Source organism: Dermacentor variabilis, chromosome 1 (assembly GCF_050947875.1).
Source record: "Dermacentor variabilis isolate Ectoservices chromosome 1, ASM5094787v1, whole genome shotgun sequence".
Taxonomy (NCBI): Eukaryota; Metazoa; Arthropoda; class Arachnida; order Ixodida; family Ixodidae; genus Dermacentor; species Dermacentor variabilis.
This window is the reverse complement of record NC_134568.1, coordinates 278,203,273-278,225,890: the sequence shown is the minus strand read 5'-3', so window position 1 is coordinate 278,225,890 and position 22,618 is coordinate 278,203,273. Positions and strand designations below refer to the sequence as shown.

Sequence of the window (22,618 nt, the reverse complement as noted above, 5' to 3'; positions counted from 1 at the left end):
TAATTTCTTAAGTAATAATTAAAACGCCATTCAGCAAGATTTACGCGTCATTGTTGGGCGGTTTAATTAATTTCACCGACAGGGTTAACGCCAAATTGAGAGTTGTGCAGACAATGTGTGTCTTTTCTCTCACCAGGACATTCAGCTCAACCTTGACCGCGTCACTTTCCCCGCTGCTACTGGAAGCTTTCACGTGGATGTATTTCACTCCAGCGGCCAGAGGAACCACGGGAAATATGGCGGTGCGACCACGTCCCGGTGGAATGCTGAGTTTCCGAATGGCGGAAGGCTTGCCTAGCTTGGCGCCAGAGCAGATGTCGTTGGTCCCGAGCAGCACGACTTTTGCCTGAAATAGCAAGAACGAAACAGCTCTGCCTCAAATGTTGTTCTGAGGAGATTCCAGGCATTGTGTTAATGATATCTTCAAAGGAAATACGCGTTCAGCAAGACTTCTCAACAGTTTCCCCTCCGGCCAGGGCTCGTCAAAATAGTAATAGCAAATACTACTTCTTACTACTACTACTATTACTATTACTACTACTACTACTACTACTACTACTACTACTACTACTACTAGTACTACTACTACTACTACCACTACTGCTACTACTACTACTACTAATAATGATAATAATAATAATAACAAATTGAAGTCATCTTGCTGATGCTGCACTTCTGAATCAACATTTTAGGGCAGGCATTTCTGCCAAGCACATAAGTTAGGCGCGCCACAAAACTGCACAATAGCGAAAAACGTCGCTAACTTCATACTCCTCTTGCAGCTCTATGTAATGTCAGCTATTGTGGCAGCGACTAAGCGAGGGTTTTCTGGAAACCTGGCAACTTATGAAGTGGGCGTCACGTAGGGCTTTATCTGGTCCGGCCAGCACTTCTGCAATGAGAGGAACACATTGCTTGACGATATTGTAAGATGATATATATATATATATATATATATATATATATATATATATATATATATATATATATATATATAGAGAGAGAGAGAGAGAGAGAGAACTTTGTTCAGGAAAAATATGGTTAAGGGGGCCGGAGGGTGGGTCCTTAGTCAAGGATTCCAGTGGCCACCACCACGCGCCGGTCCTGCTCGAGGGTGGTCAATTGAGCCTCCAAGTTAGTCCGGGAGAGGATGACTGCGGCTCCCTAAAAGAAGTTTTGTGCTAAATCGGGTGATTTTGAATTTTGCGGCCGTGATTTGCATTCTCATGACACAAGGGGCAAAGATAGCCTCCGCCAACACCAGGGGCGTTGAGTGACATATCAGGTCGGCCAGATGGCATGCCACCGCCCCAGATGGGGATTGCTGTTTGTCTGGATTTTTCTATATAGCCGAACTCCCTCCATTGTTAATTGCGGGTTTGGCGCGACGAGTTGTTGGCGTGAACGATGTTGATGTTCTAAGACATAGCACGCTAGTATTTGCTTGTTTTCGATCGGGGTGTCTTTTGTTGCTCGGATTGAAGTCTCACGAGCAAGATGAGGATTACATCTGGCGTGTGCACGATAACTAAAGCGCTCCACGAAGAATCACCGATAGAACATAAGCAGGGGCGCTATAACGTAAAACTATTCCAAACTTTTCTATTCCAATTCTGCTATCAGCCCTCCACGATTGGTCAAAAACTTTTTTCGACCACCCCCGCTTCACCTATCTGTCACGCGACGTCACGAAAACCTCGATAGCTCCCCATCTGATATGATGTGTACACACTGATTATGTATGATTTGACAGAAAAAATAAAAACAGTTATTTCTGATTCGACCCCTTTTCGCCATTAGCCCTCGGCTATTGGTAAAAAGTTTTCGGGCTGCACCCACTTCACCTGCCTGTCACGCGACGTCACAAAACCGCACAAACTCACCGCGTCAAAGTGACGTGTACGCGATAAAGATGCATTAATATGCCGAACAAAACTGAATTTTCTTTGGAATAGCCGCAGGCTGCCCCGTTCCAAAAGGAATAAAAGATGGCTGCCGCCGATCGCTGAGACGCTGGCTACTCGCACCTGCCGAGGAGCATGGGTGTATTTGCGTGTAATAAATCTTCTTGCGTGGCCGTGTAACGTTTTGGAGCACTTTCGGCACGTTTACCACCTCATTCTGCCAACTCTTCTTTGCTGAGGGTCAGGTTTAGCGTCATTCATAAACTTCCGTTGCATGCCGCCGCGATTTTCGACCAGCCACCACAAGCTAAGTAAAGGAAAGCCGACCAATCGCAGACGCCGGCACCACCCTCTTCACCCGGTTATCGATTTTCAGTGCACTGGCTCTGCCCCAGCGGATCCCTCTCCACTTGAGCGTTCTCCTCGCCTCTTGTCAGCCAATTAGATACGACAAGCCGCTCAGTGTAGGCAATGTTATTCGTTTTTCAAGCAAACAAAAGTGACCTCCTATGAACGAGGAGAGTGTTTGATTGGTGTGTACAGACGACCCTGTGGGTGACCGCCCGGTGCTTGCGTCGGTGGTTACGCAAATTTGACGTCAGGAGATTGGAATAGAAACATATTGGAATAGTTTTACGTTATAGGGCCCCAGGTCTCGCGCCTTTTGCTTGTATTTCTTTGAGTACTGATGTTGACACTCCTCATGCGGAGGATTTCTTGGGCCACACTGCTAGGCTAATTCCACCTAGAGAAACACCATCCCCGACAGGCACTTCTCACCCCGTTTTAGTCTAGAGCTTGCGATGCCTAAACGTAGACCTTCATGTAAGTGGGTGAAGGTTTATTCACACTTGAATGAGGGACACTTTGAAGCATGAGCTGGTGAATACTTTTTTCTTCAGCCAGTGAAACGACTGCAATAGGAACAAAGAATCCCTGAAGTAAAGGTACGCACCTGCATGGGGGGGTTAAAGTGTTGGTAATTGTACCAGTAGATAGTTTAAAGGTGCTGTTTATAAACACCGCAATCACTTATGAGTTTTTTTTTTTGAGTCACTGATCTGTTATATGCTAGCTACTTCGCTTATGAGGCCCATCTATGACGCTGACATGGATTACTGTTTGCTTGCCTAGGATAGCTAAATACCTTAGGCTGTATAACATAACATTTCTACAGCATCGAAAACAAACATTTGGACCTGTAGCTTCCAAAGGACCTTGCAGGACTGATAGTTTCTTTGGAAGCCCTTGCGTCCCCTTTCTCGGGGCCCTTCCGGATTCTAACTGCGCCTCACGCAGGGGACACTCGAACGTCCTTGATTCTAAGTATATAGCCTCAGAGTGATAACAGAGCATGACCGCGCTCGGAGGTTGTTGTGGCCAGTTTTCTACCTTGTTGATAAAGAGTCGGCAAGATGAAAAGACTGCCGAGCGATCCGAAGCTGTACAGTGCTCTGGTTTCTTTCATACGCCATGAAGAGTTTTATTGCTTCTGCTTACGCGATGACAGTCGCATGCTGCTGTTCAGCACGCCAAGCATCCAATTAGGATGCCCCAATGGCATAAGCCATTTGCTACATTGCACATTGCTACATTTTGACCGGTTTTCGGTGAGACGCAAGCAAATTTGCTGTCGCTATTTCTAAACTGGCTGGTTCCATGCGCTAATTACACCTGCCGAATCAGCTAGGCGACTAACGCGCCTATGCTCCTAAGCATGCGATCGAAGGCTCGATAATCCAGGATCTTGATCCCATTTCAGGTAGCATGAATGACCGTACTTAAATGCCTTAGTTTTCTCCGCACGTTACCGAACCAAACACACGCACACACACGAAAAAAAGAAAGATAAAGAAAAGAAAGAAAGAAAAAAAAAATGCGTCGTGCACTTCCGTCTTTCTCACTCTCCCTTAGTCATCGTTTGTCAAATAATATATCTGGCTAAGCCGTTGGACGGCTCTGGACCGCGATTATTGTGAACGTTGAGGATAACAATAGCGGGCCTCACCTGCACGTGTCTCGCGCCGTAGTTGTAGACGGTGGCCGGGATCTCGATTTGCTCGTTCCTGATTACCGAGTAGGGCACGTTTACTTCGACGAAGAACTTCTTTGTTGCCAAGATTTCAATAGGGTCGGCCGCGCAGACGCCGCCCCTAGGGGAGACGCTCACGGCGCTCACCTCCCACGTGGTGATTGACGACGGCAAACTGGCGGCGAATTCGGCACGACCGTATGCCCTGCGTGACACCGCAGACAACGGAAGCTTTGGATACAGCGCACCCAAGCGAATTAGTTGACCCAAAAGCTCAAACTCGCTCGCGTTCTTTTGCACTCTCTCGCAGTATATTTCGTGCGCCCACTGGATTGTGTCCGCTAACTCAGAGTACTAGAACTCCCGACAGCACGATCGTTCTTGCGCTTGTCAAATCTCGGCCCCTGGTGTTACTGCCGATACAGGCTATGTGGCTGGGCCGACATTACTAGCAAGAAAAACTTTCAATGCCAATATTGTTAAATAACTAAAATATGCTAATTAACCATTTAATTACTAGCATTAGGGCACACGCGATCGCGTAGTTGAAGCGGAAGTGCAGTGAAGTGATGCCTGCTTAGCAGGAATTGTAAGATTAGCACTGTTGCTGAGATATAAGGGCTTAAAGAGTGCGAGGAAATACATCGGCGTTCTAGCTAACAGTTTCCCAAACGCGTGCCTGAAACAGTTCAGGACGGTTTTACCTGTGACGCCTTTGTGTTTTTACAAATTTTGGGGACGGATACCTAGAAAATAGCGTTATATTAGGATTTCTGCTTCATTCATTTGATTATTCTTGACTTCTGAACATTGACTTCTGTTCTTCACTGATTATGAAGAACGACTGAGGAATATGGCAGAAATAAGTGGCTGGGAGAGTGTTCAGATATTTGCACAGGAAAAACATTGATTCACAGTGGAGGAAAAACTAGGAAGCTTACGAGCAAGTATGCGACTGCTATGGTGAGCTACATGACAACAAAGAACGTCAAGCGGAAAGTCACAGAGGCTGAGATAATCTCATGGGTGGCGGCAATGGAAAAGAAACCTGCTATGAGTAACTACTTAAGAGGAAAAAACGAAATCAGGAAAGAAACTCAAAGGGAAGCTCATTACTTTCCGAAGCGAAATCAGGATGCCTTAGAACACGCACTTATAAAGCGAGACAGAAGGAAGAAGAAGCATGTGCTTGCTGCGGTAAAGCTAGGGAAACGATGGAGCACATTGTATTAGAATGCGAAGTTATCTGCTCAGCGGTCAATTTAGGAATCATTGGCCTCCTTGAAGCCCTTGGGTTCAGCGAGAGCAGGGTGAAAGTAAACATGTGTGCAGTAGAGATTAGTAAGCGGTGATAGGAAGATTGGTGCAAGAAAAGTAGGGAAACTACAAACAACGGAGGCGTACTAAAAGAATGTTCACAATAGGCGTTCAGAAAGTATGGCGATGGGAAATTCTTCGTGGTTTGATTTTTCCTTTCCTTTTTTTCATTTTTTTAACTTAGGTAGGACATTAGGCATTATAATAGCAAGAGCTTGTTGGCGCAACCCACCGCCCCCCGTCCCTCCCTTCCTTCCTTCCTTCCTTCCTTCCTTCCTTCCTTCCTTCCTTCCTTCCTTCCTTCCTTCCTTCCTTCCTTCCTTCCTTCCTTCCTTCTTTCCTTCCTTCCTTCCCGACGGTAGTGCAATGCCGGGCCGACCCGCGGCGGAGGTGAAGCAGGCGTTAAGTACTCCCCATACGTGGGTCCATCTCAAAGGTAATGCAATTAATGCCGGGCCGACCCGCGGCGGAGGTGAAGCAGGCGTTAAGCACTCCCCGAACGTCTGCCCATCCCGAAGACTTGGAAGGCTGGTTCAGGTTCCCAAGCCCGTGCCATTGAGCTTGGACCCTTCTTGCACATCACCAGGATCGGCCCACATGATGATTGTTCCTGTTTACGGACGCCGAAAAAACTACGGAATGTTAGGCATATACAGCTTTCGCTGCAAAATTCAGCAAAACGTTGACAGCCGAATAGATTGATTTGTCGGCGCTGTAGGAATGCGTGTGAAGAGTGGTGGCGTGGGCGGTGAGGGGGGTATGCCGCTTAATTCCCCCCCCCCTCCGGGTACGTGCCTGCGTGTAGCACTCACTTGTACCGCTAGTCAGTTGTCCTCGTGCACAGCGCCCAAAATCGTGCGCTGCGTTAAACGAGACAATCACAACAGCTCGCGCGCTACTCCGTCAGCGGAAGTGCGCCGCGCCGAAATAAAGCGAGAAGAAAAAAAGAATGAAGGCGGAGCCCGTGACGTATGCGTCACGTGATGCTCGACGTCCGGTATGGAAGAGCGCAGGGAAGGAATTTCACTTGCGGAGGCCTAGACAAGGAAAGTGGAGAGAGCGTCTCGCTTGGCAGTGGAGCTCGCCTCCTGAAAGCATGGGTTCGTGGCACTCAAATATTTCTATGTCGGCCATTAATGAGCTGATTTCAAAAAAAAAAAAAAGAAAATTGCGGCAGAACTCTCTCTAGAGGAAACGTAACAACGTCCAGCGCATGACAAACATATTATAAGGGGCCTAGTGAGGGACCTTTTAAGAGATTCAGGAAATTATAGATGCAAAAGGCGAAAACAGGCGGCGCTAATAAAGGAAGACCTTTAGGTGGATGACAATATTTTCCTTCAGATGACCATTTTTTTTCCTTCACGATACTTCCTCCCCCTCGCGAATTTTTGCAGAACTTATTTTTTTTATATTCAGCGTCCCTGTGCTTCGATCTGCCGACTAAATCGGTCTGGCTCTGCGAGTTGCCAGTCTCCTATATACATGTATAGCTAACTCAGGTGGTAGGTGACCGTATCGAACGTTGGTTCTGAGTTCGGTCCCCATGTCAGGGCGAATGTTTTATACTTTATTTTTGATAAACCCGTACGATTTTTTGTAGTATCGTGCTTTTTCTCGGTTGGATCAGAATTTTTACTTTCATGAAACTTTCTACACCCTGCAGATTTCCGCCCGACTGATTTGCCAGCGTTCTTAAGAGTTGAAAGGCGTATGATGTTCTAGCGTTATTAGAGATGTATAGGCGCGCATGTGAGAACGTACACAAATGAAATAACACGTGCACGTAGAGACTAAAAATGAAAGCAGCCTGCAGATCACCCACTGCTGCGCGTAGGGTCAGAGATCCGAGATGCATTTGCTTCTACTTGGGCCACTATTCGCAATGATTCGACAGGGATCCCAAATTAGGGGAGTGCGAAGAGTAATTTTTGAGACCCAAGCGAATACGGGGCACCAAACAGTGCCTTAAGTGAACCGCCTTCGCTAATAATATGTCCAAGATCACATGTGGCTGACATCTTCTCTTATACTAGCAGTTCTAGAGTAAAAAACAGTGTTTTTTTTACGAACAAAATTTCTTTTTCGCAAGTGCGGTCATCACCACGGTGATCGTCCCGTTTCTGATCACACCGATCACTTATAACTGGCGGGCGTCCCAGCGTTGGCCAATGAGGCGACACTCTTATGCAAGAGAAGCCTTGCGAATACAGGCGCTATAGGTGGGTTGTATTCTTAAAGTTTGTGTTACGTAAGTATATTCGCAGAGTGGGTGGCGTTTGCGCCTCCACCGCTCTTGGTATCGGTGCGCTTGATAAAGGCAAAACACCCGCTTCGTTGACCGCTATAGCGCGCACTTACGTGCGACAAGTTTAGCAAATACCGACCTCGGACCCGTATTCACAAAACTTTTGCGAGGCTGAATGTGCGCCATCTACTGTGGAGTTGTCTCGCGTTCCACAGTATAGCATGCAGAAGTATATGCTGCGAGAATAGCGACGTTGGAGGAGTGGATCACTCCGCCCGGGAACCAGGGAACGTCTCTTGGCTCTTTGTGAATTCGCGATAAAGAGGGGCGTCTTGCGAGTTATTTGACGCCGCATGGCTGTTTGCACCCTTTCCCCTTCCCACATTCTGAATGTCTTCCCCCTTGGTTTTTTCTCTCTTTATGTTTCTGCCACCCATTTCCCTACTTAGTCGAATAAGCCGTCCTGACTAAATAAATAAATGTTTTATTTTTCAGTCATTGTTTCGTACGAGCGTTTCCTCAATGACGTGAAATCAGCATCCCCCCCCCCCCTCCCAACCTTATCTCTTACGATGTTATAGCTTTGGCCGTGGTGATGACGGGATCACTACGGCAAACGTCTATCCCGAGAGCAGTTACGCTAGAGAAGTTCTTTTAACACGGACCTTGATGGCACTTGTCGTCTGTACTCACCCAATAGCAATAGTGTCAAACAGCCAAGTCTCACGAAAATCCTCGCGGACTTCTGTGTGGCCCTCTGATAGCTCATCTGTGAGCCCTTGTATGTCAGCGTCGCCTGACCTCATAACACCGAAACCTGGAAATAAGTTTGTTTCAGTGAATAGCGCAACAACTGAAAGTGCAAACCGTATTCCACTCAGTACTCTATGTCAAGCTTTTTGTGAAGCTTGTTGGCTATTTTCACTGCATGCGCAGAAGCATTTGTTGCCTTTCGATAGCGCGCAGCCGAAAACCTTTCGATGAACTAGCGTTCTTCTGTACCTTGAGTTGGCCCTTTCAAAATCATGCGGTCACCTAATGTCGAATAGTTTGGACAACCATGTTAAAACGTTATTGTTAGCTGCCTACCAAGTAAACTATAATAACAGCTGTTGCAGAAACCATGCTGTAGAAATTGCAGGAACGCACGCACAGAGCATGGTAACTCGACAAAGAAGTGAAGTAATACCCTACATCAACAGAGTGTCGTACAACTTGACGAAGGTTGCGAACCGGTATGGCATACCCCTCACTTTTTCTGCCTCATGCTAGTTGGGTCGACTGTGTTCCTGTACTTCGTACACACAGGAAAATAAAAAAAGAAAGGCTCAGGCGCTAACAATTGGATCTGCATGTAAAATGCTGCGTCACAGTGATGCACCGAATTCTGCTGCCATGGGGTATATGAAGCCCATGTAAGGCAAACGATGGGGGTCGCTGCATAAACGAAAACGCAATCAAACGTGAACGGTCAAGACAAAATCTGCAAATGAATGAGGTTCGTGTGCATGCAATGTAAAGGGAGACATCCTATCTTGTTTCGTGCTCTGTTGCGTGTGTGATTTCTCGTGCCTTCTATCGGTTCTGATTAACTGACATTAAAACGAGTTAGTAATGGCACTGCGTTGTTATCAGTCTTCGGCTTCGTGGTGCTTCAACTTGTTCGATTTTGCCCTCCACTACGGCGTGTCTCATAGCCTCTGTCCTGTTTTGGGACTTTGAACCCTTTGTACAGTTAGTGACCGGGGGAGGCCGCCAAATGCCGAGTTGCTCAATGAGTAGTGTGCTTATGTTGAGTTTTACTCGTTCGAGTAACCATCATTCCTCTAGTGTTGGACGTTATTAAACAAACTTTAGCTGCAATAATGGATAACCTGCAATCTATTGATCGATCATTTAGGTGGTTGCGCTGGTATAAAAGTGAAATCGTTTAAAAAGGGAGCGAACACTACACATATCGCAGTTTACCGCCGTTTGTATAGTTTGTTGTAACCGACGTTGTGAAGTGATTGTTTTGTTGATTGGTTTACTGCTGAAAACGGGCGGTGCTAGCATGTGCTTCATGTTGAAATTCTGTGGATCTTACCAATGGGCACATGGCCGGTATTATCTAAAAGCTTGGGTCACATTTTTTGTTTGTTTTGACGTAAATACTGAAGCAGGCATTGGCGCCAGCAAACAGTGCTCTCTACTCCTTGTCTAACAAATAAAATGAGGATGTGATGTTGTGTATCACATTACGTATTGATAGACATAACTAGGGTAACATACATCTGCACTTTAAATAAGTTAGCCGTCATACTCTCTAAGAGAACTTGAGCCTTTAAGAGCGCTTCGAATGGTCCGTAAGTAACATTCGTGGACTCATAAAACAAGGAATTTCATTCCTGTAAACATCCATAGGATGGGTCGTCAATATAGCATACTCATGGAAGACTGAGTGGAAGAGGCTTGTATGAACACACGCACAGTTTACAAGAGTGCTGGAAGTAGCAAGAAAAACTTTATACTTACTTACAGCACAGAACAATACTCTTACAAATAACGTATACCTTGTCATACGTTTGTAACACTTCTAGTCCCCAGAAATAAAGTGTTATTCTCACGATTTGTGACCTTGGAATTAAATCGTCGAGTTCTTACCTTCTCCTAGCTCGCAACACCGCTTGAAAGCATCCACACACTCCTGGCTGACATTAGTGTTTCCTTGCTCCATGTACATCATCAGGATCTCCACTCTTTTAGAGCACGGGCGTAAGAACCGGTCCGGCCTCTGGCCGCGAGAGCAGCACATGCGCAGCGTCTCGTCCTCGTACTCTTCCACTGCGAAGGACAGTGGTGTACAGCGGCGCACGACGCTCTATACTTTCATGCGAGAGATATAAGAATGCGGTAGCATTTAGCACGTATATCCAGCGTCTCAACATATTATTTTAATGCTGAAAGTAACAGTCTCGACTTGTCCCAGTGGTTGATCAGTGGTTATGTCGTTCCGTTAACGCGCACGAGATCGGAGGTTCGGTTCCCGGCCGCGGCGCGCCCGCATTCCGATGGAGGCGGACTGCGAAAACCGATCGTGTGTAGCGTGCAATGGGTGTACGGTAAATATATCTGTTTGAGTTGGTCAAAACTTAGTTAACATACCTGTAGTTCTCGACTACGGCGTCTCTCACAGCTCTATCGTGCAGCATCGGGACCTTAAACCCTACAATTTAAACTAAGCAGTTTTGGTAATACCCAACTAACGATGTGCCTTTCCCTGTCGAATTTATTACGACTGCATACGCAAGACGGTTCGAAATCTGCGGATGAGCATGACGTCGCCGAGTGCCGCGGAACCACGCCACAGACTCGCTGCATCTCTGCCCCGTCACGCTCATTTGCAGACTGAATGAGCGATCCAGCCCATCGTGTGAATCTTGTTTAGATAACAAACAAACAAAAGAAAAGGGGAAACTACTTTCTTTTCTATATCCCAAGTCCAATAAAGTGGTTGATACTAATGATCGATACGGTTTGATGCGGAGAGCCCTCCCAACGGTGCTAGCTCATCCTGGAATACAAGTGCTCAGCCCTTGTGTTCAACATAAGAGAAGTTGCGGCGCACCTGTACGCCTCGTTCCCATAACTCGTATAAGAAATTTAAAGGTGAGGCGCATACTATCCAAATTGTTATTGCTGTGGCATCAAGTAATTTTTGAGCTTACAGATGTTGATCGCTGCTTCTCGCTTTCTTCTTCGGTGCTCGTGGCAGGCTACGTCTGAAATAAAAAGAAGACAAACGTTAAATATCGGCTTGTGTTCGCAGGTATCGTTTTATTGGTATAGCACTTATATGGACATTCGAGGTGAATTTCTGCTGCTGCCGCCACCGTGATCTTCCATATAAAGTCTAGGGGCGATAACATTGTCCCCACGCGCCGTATGCTGTATGTGCGAGTGAAAGCGTGCGAGGGTGAGCCGATGATGACGGTCAATCTTGCGAGTGCAAGGGAGGAAAGTGGGGAGGAAGCGCGCCGTCTTCCGTCGCGCGCAAGAAACCGGGTGGGAGGGATGGAGTGGGGGAGAAAAAGCGTTCCACTCCGGTGGTTGCTGCGTATGGCGCGGCTGCGCTCAGCCGCGCCCTGCTGAAAGCGATCTATCATGAAAGCGATCTGCGATCAGGACAGAGTCGCAGGTTGGCTGAGGGCTGATAGCTTCGTGTGCGCTGTGTTTTCGCCGCTTAGTTCGCGTTGAAGCGAGAGACAGCAGGAAGGTCAATTCGCTCGCTGCTGTTTGCTGCTCTCGCTGCCACGCTTCCTCACTCCAGCGTTTCGACAGCGAGTTTCGGCGGTAATCGAGTGAGATGTGTTCGTGTTTGCTTGCGTGCGCGCGACAGCACACTTGTTAATTTAGTTAGTAAGCGAATGTTTACACGTTTATACGGCTGATAAAACTACTACCCTTACTCCGTATCGCTATCTACGAATTTGCTATCGCAATCGATTCTTCGCCTTTCGGGCGAAACTGCGACTTTCTTTTCTTTAAGGATATTAGGCAATGCATCATGACTAAAACAATGTCCTAACGTAGTTTGCTGTCCTCTTGTATTAAAATTACACGCGTACATACATAGTACGTACGTGTAGACAAACAGACAAGCGTACGGGTGGATGGATGTCCGTGCGATCTACACAGTTCGCTTCTGTTGCGCCCGTACAGGGCCTTTCTACTCACTTCTGTATCGTGATCATCATTTTCAAAGACCCGGCAGAAGACAGAAGACGACGTCGCGTCAGTAGAAATATTTAAACCTTATTTCTAGTCCATCACGTTCACAAATCTAATGCGTTATCTTATGAGACTTCACATTGGAAACCTATGTGATAAAAGTTTAACTTATATCTTTAGGTATCTTGCAAACTTGCGGACTTCTTGATTTCTTTGTAATTGGTTCACCGCCACGGTACCGAATGAAACGGTAAAACAAAGTTGGGAGTACCATTGTAAATTTTAATGGCAGGGCTACTCCTGTAGACTCTGAAGTCGACAAACACTACTTGAGCAATCTTACTGAACCATTTTGAAACCGCTAGAAAACAACTTAGAATAATGGGCGAGAAATAACAGTGCAGTCATGGGTGTGTTGCGGGGTCGCACTGAACCACTCCCGGCCGATAGATCTCTACGGCTTGATTACTTAGGAGTATTGTAAGTGTTTCGCGTGGTGGGACACTTCTGATATAAGTGTGGCGCTTACTATTTGCCGACTACGCATACTCCCGGACGCCGTCTACGAAGACCGATATTCATTGAGCTGCGACTTTCGCAGCCTTGTGACCAAGCGCTGTTTTTCAAAATTCGGACGGAGACCACTCAGTTCTTTGTCGTGCGCGTCAAGTGTTAGCAACAGAAAGTCAGGAAGGCCCAGTAAATAAAGAACAAGACGATTTATTTTATGTCTCAAGGATATTTTAGTTCTTTCCAGTCGTGTTATAGACGGGTCAAGTTAAACACACATACATCGCATCTTAATGCCAGTTGCCGTATTCAAATTGGAATTATTTTGTTCTTGTTTACACCAAGTAATGAAACTCGCTTACCTGCAAAAACTAATTGTACCAGTGCATCAGTATAGCCATATGTGTACAAGATCTATGGCACTTGCCGGATTGCGGTACAAGGATTCCCCCACACTCTAAGAAACGTTTACACCCTTTGAGTCGTATCTTGCCACACAACAATAAACGTCACCTGTCTTGTCCGCATTTCCTTTCTTTAACGCTGCGAGCCCGGTAATTCCCTGTAACGAACGGAGTGTGCGCTATCAGCATGACATAGCATTGCCGACAGGAAAATAGCGAGCGCGGCGTTTTCAAGAAAGGAAACGCAAGCAAGGCAGATGACGATTATTGTTGTGCGGCAGATATACACCCCAAAGGGTGTAGACTTTTTTTTAGAGTGCATGGGCCCTACAACGTAAAACTATTCCAAACTTTTCTATTCAAATTCTGCAATCAGTCATCCGCGATTGGTCAAAAACTTTTTCGGATCACCCTGACTTCACCTGTCTTTCACGCGAAGGCACAAAAGCCACGATAGCTCCCCATCTGATATGACGTGTACACACTCATTATGCATGATTTGACCGAACGAAAGAAAAATAGCTATTTATGATTCGACCCCTTTTCGTCATAAGCCCTCAGGCTATTGGTCCAAAGTTTTCGGGCGGCAACCACTTCACCTGCCTGTCACGCGACGTCACAAAACCACAAAAACTCACCGCGTCAAAGTGACGTGTACGCGTTAAAAATGCATTATATGCCGAACAAAACTGAAATTTTTTCTGAATAGCCGCAGGCTGCCCGTTCCGAAAGGAATAAAAGATGGCTGCCGCCGATCGGGCTGCTCGCACCTGCCTGAGAGCATTGGTTTATTTGCGTATACTAAAAAAAAATGCGTGGCAGTGTAACTTTTTCGAGCACTTTCGGCACATTTACGACCTCGTTCTGCCAACTATTCTTTGCTGAAGACCCCTTTTAGCGTCATTATTAAGCTTTCTTTGCATGCCGCTGCGATTTTCGACCAGCCACCGCACGCTAAGTAAGGGAAAGCGGACCAATCGCAGATGCCGGCACCACCCTCTTCATCCGGTTATCGATTTTCAGTGCAGTGTCTCGGCCCCATCGAATCCCTCTCCACTTGAGCATGCTCCTCGCCTCTTGTCAGCCAATTAGATAAGACAAGCCGCTTAGTGTAGGCAATGTTATTCGTTTTTCAAGCAAACAAAAGTGACCTCCTATGAACGAGGAGAGCGTTTGATTGGTCTTTTCAGACAACGCTGCGGGCGACCGCCCGATGCTCACGTCGGCGGTTACGCAAATTTGAACTCAGGGGATTGGAATAAAAACATATTGGAATAGTTTTACGTTATAAGGCCCCATGTCTAAACAGCGCAAGCATTTCCTTCATCTTATGCCAAGAGTTTAAAAGGAACCCAAACAACCAAATATGTCAGTCTATGACATGCAGGTCTCCGAGACTCTGACCCTTGGCCGAGTATCTCACCGCTTCTCAAGGGGTTGCTCACGGGATCTCGCGTGATGAGCACGACTCCGGAACTGGAAAGGGCTTCGACCGCGGTCGTGCCTCCGCCCGCGCCGCAGCCGAGATCCTTGGAATCCAGAGACTGGAACAGCTGCCCAGCACACGGGGTGCGAATTAGAAAGTTTTCACGTCGAGTCGGCTTGCAGACACGGTTCTATCAGTACAGTTCACTGCTTACACTTTTGTGAGTAGCACAGTCTACAAAGTGTTCAGAATTTGTCACAAGAAAAGCATAATAAGCATAATGCGGATGCTGTTGTTCGTTTACTAAGCGCTTATTCAACACTATTGTGTTACTGGACCTATATTAGCGAACGTGATCGGCTAATGAGAAACAGAGTTTACAAAACATTTTCGTTCGTAAGAAGTGTTTGTCATTGGCTGCGACTTTGTGCCCTGTGTTCCGTTGTGACCTTCGCTATCGTGACTGGCCTGTTCCTTTTCATGCGAACTGCTTCAGCGTATACGAACTGCTTTTCAAACACGGGATCTCAAGTCGTATTCAGAACAATTTTCGTTCTCCAGGAACATTTGTTATCGTCCGGCCGCCTATGCGTTAATATTATACTCGCTAGCAGAATCGGCCGGCAGCTGTTTTTACGAGCCGCTTCAGCGTATGAAGTGATTTATGAATACAAATCGAGCACCCGTGTTCCCTAATAAGTTCGCACACTAGGCCGGCTCATTACAGCGAGCATCTGAGATTCATGATAGCAAAAATATTATAAGTGAATGGTGCCGGTCAATGAGAACGGTTGATGCGAACTAATTCGTATCTAGGCTGGAGCTTCACTCTCTAGGCTTTAGTAGAGATAATTGAACTGCACTATTCGACAGCTTAAGCTGTGAAAATTTTGGCACCACGTATCATCTTCTAAGGAACCTAAGCCCGCATGCGCAAAAAGCTATTACTCTTAATTTGCTCTTAAGAGAAAATTTACGCCAATTCAGATACTGGGCATATCATTAGCGTAGGCGACCGACTAATGGCAAAGATAGCACTCACGAAAGAAAACCTTCGCGAAATCAGTTCCCAATTTCGTGACAAGAGCGGGCTATTAGAAACACAGTGACGCGCTTATCTGTTTAAGGGACGTCTACACTGCCGCTGAGACATACACCTAATGTGCCGGAGGTGTATCGTTATGTTAAACGGTGGAATATGGACGTTGAGTACGACAACTTTCCTCATTTAATTATGCGATTAACGCACGGAGGTCCGCGGAAGCGTTTCACTTCGCTGTATATCTCCATATTGGCACGGGGAAAATATTCTGTCGCAATTGCGATGTAGTTGACAAAGAGATATACGTTAACACGCTGCCGTCCCTATTTGCTTACTGGTGCTGGTTGAAAAGCTTGACTAAGGGAGCTGACGGGCATCAGAAATGTTAACAATGTTTAAAAATGTTTTTACATATTTCATTAGATAGTTTATCCAGGAATGTTTTTTTGAACAGATACAGAACACCCAATGCTCAATATTAGCGAGCTTTTGCTAATGGGGCGGTGACGGCCCAAGTTTCACAAAGCAAATCCCACAGGGGCGCTATAACGTAAAACTATTCCAAACTTTTCTATTTCAATTATGCAATCAGCCCACCGCGATTGGTTAAAAACTTTCTTGGACCACCCCCACTTCACATGTATGTCACGCGACGTCATGAAGACCACAATAGCTCCCCTCGTGATATGACGTGTACACGCTGATTATGCATAATTTGACCGAAGAAACAAAAATATTTATTTCTGATTCGACGCCTTTTTGCCATTAGCCCTCGGCTATTGGTCCAAAGTTTTCGGGCTGCACCCACTTCACCTGCCTCTCACGCGACGTCACAAAACCGCAAAATCTTACCGCGTCAAAGTGACGCGTACGCGTTAAAGATGCCGAACAAAACTGAAGTTTCTTCTGAATAGCCGTAGGCTTCCCCGTTCCGAAAGGAATAAAAGATGGCTGCCGCCGATCGCCCCGGCACTGGCTACTCGCTTTTGCCGGAGAGCATATATATAGGTTTGTTTGCGTGTAATAAAACTTGTTGCGTGGCCGTGTAACGTTTTCAAGAACTTTCGGCACGTTTACGACCTCGTTCTGCCAACTCTTCTTTGCTGAGGATCCGTTTTAGCGTCATTCTTAAGCTTCCGTTGCATGCCGCCGCGACTGTCGACGAGCCACCGCAAGCTATGTAAGAGAAAGCGGACCAATCGCAGACGCCGGCACCACCCTCTTCATCCGGTTATCGATTTTCAGTGCAGTGGCTCGGCCCCATCGAATCCCTCTCCACTTGAGCGTTCTACTCGCCTCTTGTCAGCCAATCAGATACGACAAGCCGCTCAGTATAGGCAATGTTATTCGTTTTTCAAGCAAACAAAAGTGACCTCCTATGAACGAGGAGAGCGTTTGATTGGTCTGTTCAGACAACCCTGCGGGTGATCGCGCGATGCTTGCGTCGGCGGTTGCGCAAATTTGACGTCAAGAGATTGGAACAGAAACATATTGGAATAGTTTTACGTTATACGGCCCCAGTTTTCTTTATGTTTCATGTTTACACTAACATATTTGCTTTAGCGCTCCACTTACTTCATATGGAAGCGTAGGACATAAACTGCAAGTATAGTCATGCACAAATAAATATAAAACTAGAAATTTCATACCAGTATACCACATCGGAAGAGAGCCTATGATGTATGTGGTCTATTTAGTGTAGTGGATTTGAACCTAGCTGGATGGATGGATATTATGAAAAGCCCCCTTGAAACGGGGTGGTGAAGGACGCCACGATTCTCTATATTTACCGATCTTTTACGCTTGTTATGGGAACTTAAGACAATTGCTTCGCGTTGACACATAATCGAACCTAACAGAAACGTATCACCCTAAGTTATATTGTTTATGTTTCCTGCTTTCGTGCCACCAAAACTCCAGTCGCCTATTGCTATTCTCCACGGCAGATGTTATACTTAAAGCCCAAACTCTTGGGTTGGATCACTGCGTCTTCGCATACTACTTGATGAATGCAATTAAAAGCTAATAAAATATTCTGTATGTTTTCCGCGCTATTTCTTCATGCTGCGCCATGTATAATCATTATCGGCATTCTTTTTTCTATAACACTGTGTTTTCAAACATCCTGATCTGCCTTCGAACACTAGTGAACTGTCCTTTAAGTTATCGTAAAACATTTATATTTTGAGTTCATTGGCTGTTTGACATATATCAGGCGCAGACTTCTCCGTCGCGTCTATCCAGTATGCTGTTTCTGCATCTCTTCCCCTCTAACGGCGTTAGAGGGGAAGGAGGTGAAGGAGGTGAAGGAGTTAACGGCGGCATTATTTCGAATAAGTCAACGAAAACCTTTCGCGTTTTGCGATCGGGTCTCAACTGTTCCGCTCCGTATCCTTTATAAATGACTGGGTCCTTATTACGAGTAATGCTGGACAATTACGCCCTTGTTCTCGGACCAGTTTAGGCGTCCAGAAGCGAGAGCGCTTTTAATATATTCATTACCTTGTTCCTTGTGAGGAGATCCTTTTTTCTCAGCAGGTAGAGTGCTTGGTCTACGCCCAACAAGCCAACAAGGGTTCCAGGCGTGCCCTGAACTACTAGCGTCTCAAGGGCCATAGGTTCAGATGCCGCTCCCAAATTCTTCCTTTCGAGGGTGAACTGAAATGCACAAGCGATGAAAGCGATGCCGTCACAAGCATCATCCCGGGGTGATCGTTTCCAGGGCGCGACTTCTTGTAGAATGATAGTCCTAGCCACCATGTATGTTCGGATATTATCCACGCCATATATTTATAAGGACAATGTGCGATACCTGAGCAATGCGGGAAAGGGTACATGTGTTTATCGTTCATATCCACTGCAGCCACTGTGCCAACAACTTGCATTTTCTGCATACCCTGGATAATATAGCATCCACAGGACCCGACCGAATCGGTACTATGCACTACCTAAAGGCTGCAGTAATAACCACGGGAAAATGAAATTCGACAAAAGACAATTATTTTAAATATTCGGACGGTAGCTGAATAATAAGAGAAGAAAGGGCGCCTCAACGTGAGAATTTCATCCACTGCCTCACATCTTCATGACCAAAGCAGAGTGGGGTTCTACCACGCAGTCATCCGCAAAGCGGCTTTTGGAGATGTTTTGATGAACGATTTTTGCCACATGCGTGGCGTTGTAGCCTTTGGGTGCGCTGGGTGGCATTAGTAAACACACGTTCAGGACTGCGCCTCTCGGCAGTTCTCAGAGCGGTTGCAAAAACAGTAAAGGTGCTTTTACCACGTGTTCTCTCACTGGCAGTTGTTTCTGGGAGCCTCGCATTTAAACACAGGAGGAAGAATGCACCACACAGGCGCTAGTCTGGCTTGGTCTTTCTTGCAACACATGTACTGTGAATGACACCTTAACCTATTACTTCGCCATGTATAGTTAATGCACAGTCTGGCTGACATGTGGTCATGTTATACGTGTAACGTAGCTATGGCAACACTGGTCGCGTATATATACTTATAGGTACGGGTATGTCGTACAGATGACGCCAATTAGGTAAGAATTTCTTCAAGTACCAGTCGTATTGAGAAAAGGTTATCCATATTGTGTTTCGACTTAAAAGTAAGAACAGACACTTTTACTTCACCATTGTCATCAAACAAGCCTTTTGAAGCCATGGCTGTACAGTGACTTTCCACTGCTGCCGTGGTTGGCTCAGAGCACGTCCTTCATCCAAGAAGCGCATCTGCCGCTATTCAAGTACTTGCTAATTGAGAAGATTAACTCAAAACTTGGGGCCACGTGCTCAATGAACACTGGTATTTCCTCTCGTTGTATAGACTTTTTCGAATGAACTCGCCAACGTAGCGCACGGCGACGTTCTATGACCACTGACCAAGTATCCTCATCGCGTCCGTTTCATCTCAATGAAATTCGTTATTCTGCTTTCCTTTCTTTTCCTTTATTTTGCTTCTTTTCTGTCGCAATCTCTCGGACCACAGCATGCACCAAGACTGGCGTAATTCCATCAGGGCTACTTTGCTTGCTCAAACTAATGACCATGTCTGCTGGTTTTTACTGCTCTCATCCCGACAATCAAAACAAGCAGCTTTTCTTTCAATGCGCACGGGTAAGGATAACAGACCACGAACGTTACAAGCACGTGTAAACAAAAATAATCATTGTTGTATTTACAGGGAATATTAATATTAGTTACTTTCTCAAAATGGATGCCAAACCGCCGTTCTGATATACTCGTGGCCAAATGTTTAGTTCATAGGAAAAATCACACACGCGCCGTAATTACCCCGCACGCTTTCGATCAAAGCAAAGTTTGTAATAAGCATAACTGCTCCCATGTGTCCTGTGGAAACAGCTGGTGCAGCCCTTACTCGACGGGTCGCAAATGTCATTCGTCTTCTGCAGGATCTCGTTTCTGGGTTAAACGGTCACTTTGCTCATCATATTCCGGTTATGGCTGCAGAATTCTAGTTCGCGATGTGCAAAATTGTGCTTATCCTTCTTTTTATTGTGATTTTATTTAAATCTACATGGCGAGATTGACTTCTATATAGAAGATTCGCTTTTGGTCTGTGTGGCTCACTCATTCGCAGATTGATTTTCAGAACTGTAAGCAGCGCACCACTGCTGCACTTACATGAGACGTGTTCGTGCACGCTGGCTGGGCATAAACGTGAATGGAGTCTGTAACGACGTGTCCACCAAGCACGGCGAATACCACCACGCGGAAGCTGGGTGTCATCTCAGGCGTGACAGGTATCACTATATTTTCCTCGATTCTTCTTCCTGCAGGCAGCTTCTGAACCATTAGTATTCTCCCCTTGGACAGGACCTGAAGGCATGAAAATATAACAGTTTGAAAACAATCTCGGCGAGCCATGTCCTTGCTGTACAAAAGTAAACAGAACTAGGAAATACTATACAGATTTTGGCACCTCTGGGAACCGAAGCCTTCGCGAAGCGGTTAATTAGATGTTGTAAATCTTTTCATCTTCTGCAACGTGTTTTAGACCCTAACGATTGCGTTTCTGCCCAGCATGACAGCAACACGCGGAGACTCCACTTCATTTCTCCAGACTCCATTTTCGCACGAACATTTCTAGCGTAAGAGAAAATTTTAACCAATCCTGACGTGAGACGTATAATTAGCAAATGCGGCCTGCCAATGGCGAAGAGCTACTAATAGCATCTGTGCTGAATGCCTTACTGTAGCGGCCTAGTCAACTTGCCCAATGGAACGACACAAGTAAACAGCGTGTAACACACTCGCGACGTTATCGGTGTTCCGTTATTGCGCTATTACGACTGGCCGGGTACTATTTATATGGTTAATGCGAGGTTATAAAAGCTTTGTGGATTTAGCCCACGAAGATTTATTTTACCAACATTTGATTTCTGGTCGACTGACTTCTTTAGTGATATATTCGCTCTCAAGACTGGACCGCACCTGCTTTTACGAACTGGTTTAGCATGGCACTGATCAGCGAAAACGGGCTTCGAATACGTTTTCACTACACAGCTATCCCCTCCTCCCCACCCGCCCTTCCCTCCTCTTTAAACATCATCTTACGCTAGAATTGTTCGTTAGAGCAGGTGCTAGCCTAGCATGACGGTGGGCACTTTATTAGCGAAGGCGGCCGACTCATCGCAAGCTGCTTTCCCGAGCAAGAACCTTTGTAATTCTGCAATAACATCCCTTATACTAATGTGGTTCGGGAAAGCAGGCTCAGCCCCATCGTGATACTAACACCTCTTTGTGAAGACTCGCTCAGTTATTCGTTGATGACTCACGGCAGATCCTGATTTACGGCTAAAAAGAAATGCCATACAACAAGGCATAGAACAACAAGACAGAAAGAAAAAAATCTTACCACATAGTAAACCGAGGAACTGATTTTGTCGAATTGATGAATGAACAAAACGGCTTCATAGAATTGATTTGCCTGCAAGAAATGACAGTTCATTTAATATATGCTATGTCCCAGCGTATATATTGTGTCTATGGGTCACTACAGCCTTTAAATTGAAATTGAAATTGATTTATTCATTATAGATTACAGGTTATACAAAAGAATAATATACAGAAGGAGGTCCCATAGTCAAAGACTGTATCGGGACGTCCTGTTATTTATAAATATGTGTTTTCTAAAGCAACGAGGACAACCACAAATAACATCATATATAAGGAAACATGGAAGAAAGTAAGTACTGGAGAATGCAAAACAAGATTAGGAGTTACAATAAACCTAACGAAGGAAATTATACAATTGCAAGGAGCGAATGCAGCATAACTAAATGAACTAAACAAAATTGACACTAACGGACAAAAAAAATTTACCCAAACATGCAATACAAACAACAACAATACTTCATGAGTTTGGAATAAAGACTGCGTAAAAGTCAGTTCTTCTTTGTTTTTAAAATCTCACAAATTGAATGCAAAGAGAGCAAGGCAAAGAAAAGCACGGAGGTCAGCCAAACGATCGTCTGGTTTGATATACTTTGCACTGGGGGTAAGCGAAAGGGGAACAGAAAGAGGTAAAGAGGAAGAGAGTGAACACTATATGTGCAACGAAGAGCCGTGGCACCAAAGTCACGTCACATAGCTGGTAATGTGCGTTGAAGGCATCTTGGATGATCCTAGGGCCAGTGGTTGTGCGAACGGGAGGCTGCCGATCAGCCATGGGGCTTACTCGAGAGTTGCAAGCACTGGATAAAGAGCATACCAGGACTTGCACTGCACTTCGCGCTGACGGAGTATGCAGCTTGCTTAAGAGTGTGCGTGGGGCATTTATGAGGGACCGAGGCATCACAACCACTTGCCGGTCTCCTTCGGGCAATTCGTCGGGAGTCGGTGCGGCAGACTCTACCGCGGTGCGCTGTATCCTTTAATGTGACTGTGACTCCGGCTGTGGCATCGGTTGTGGCATCGGCTGTGGCTTCGGCTGTGACTTCGGCTGTGGCTTTGGTAGCGTGGGCCAAGCTTCCGTATTGATGATCTCCGGCACGAC

General features: G+C 45.9%; 1 protein-coding gene across 1 annotated transcript in view; it reads right to left on the bottom strand.

The window, feature by feature from the left end:
- LOC142565346 (A.superbus venom factor 1-like) overlaps positions 1 to 22,618 on the bottom strand; it is a 119,457-nt gene that overhangs the window by 55,082 nt on the left and 41,757 nt on the right. The window contains exons 12-20 of the mRNA XM_075676254.1: positions 21,479 to 21,550; positions 20,245 to 20,439; positions 18,096 to 18,251; positions 14,549 to 14,678; positions 11,209 to 11,262; positions 10,145 to 10,324; positions 8,195 to 8,318; positions 3,913 to 4,141; positions 134 to 346 (exon numbers count right to left, since the gene is read on the bottom strand). Coding sequence (XP_075532369.1) covers positions 134 to 346; positions 3,913 to 4,141; positions 8,195 to 8,318; positions 10,145 to 10,324; positions 11,209 to 11,262; positions 14,549 to 14,678; positions 18,096 to 18,251; positions 20,245 to 20,439; positions 21,479 to 21,550 — 1,353 coding nt within the window. The remainder of the gene's footprint in view (positions 1 to 133; positions 347 to 3,912; positions 4,142 to 8,194; positions 8,319 to 10,144; positions 10,325 to 11,208; positions 11,263 to 14,548; positions 14,679 to 18,095; positions 18,252 to 20,244; positions 20,440 to 21,478; positions 21,551 to 22,618) is intronic.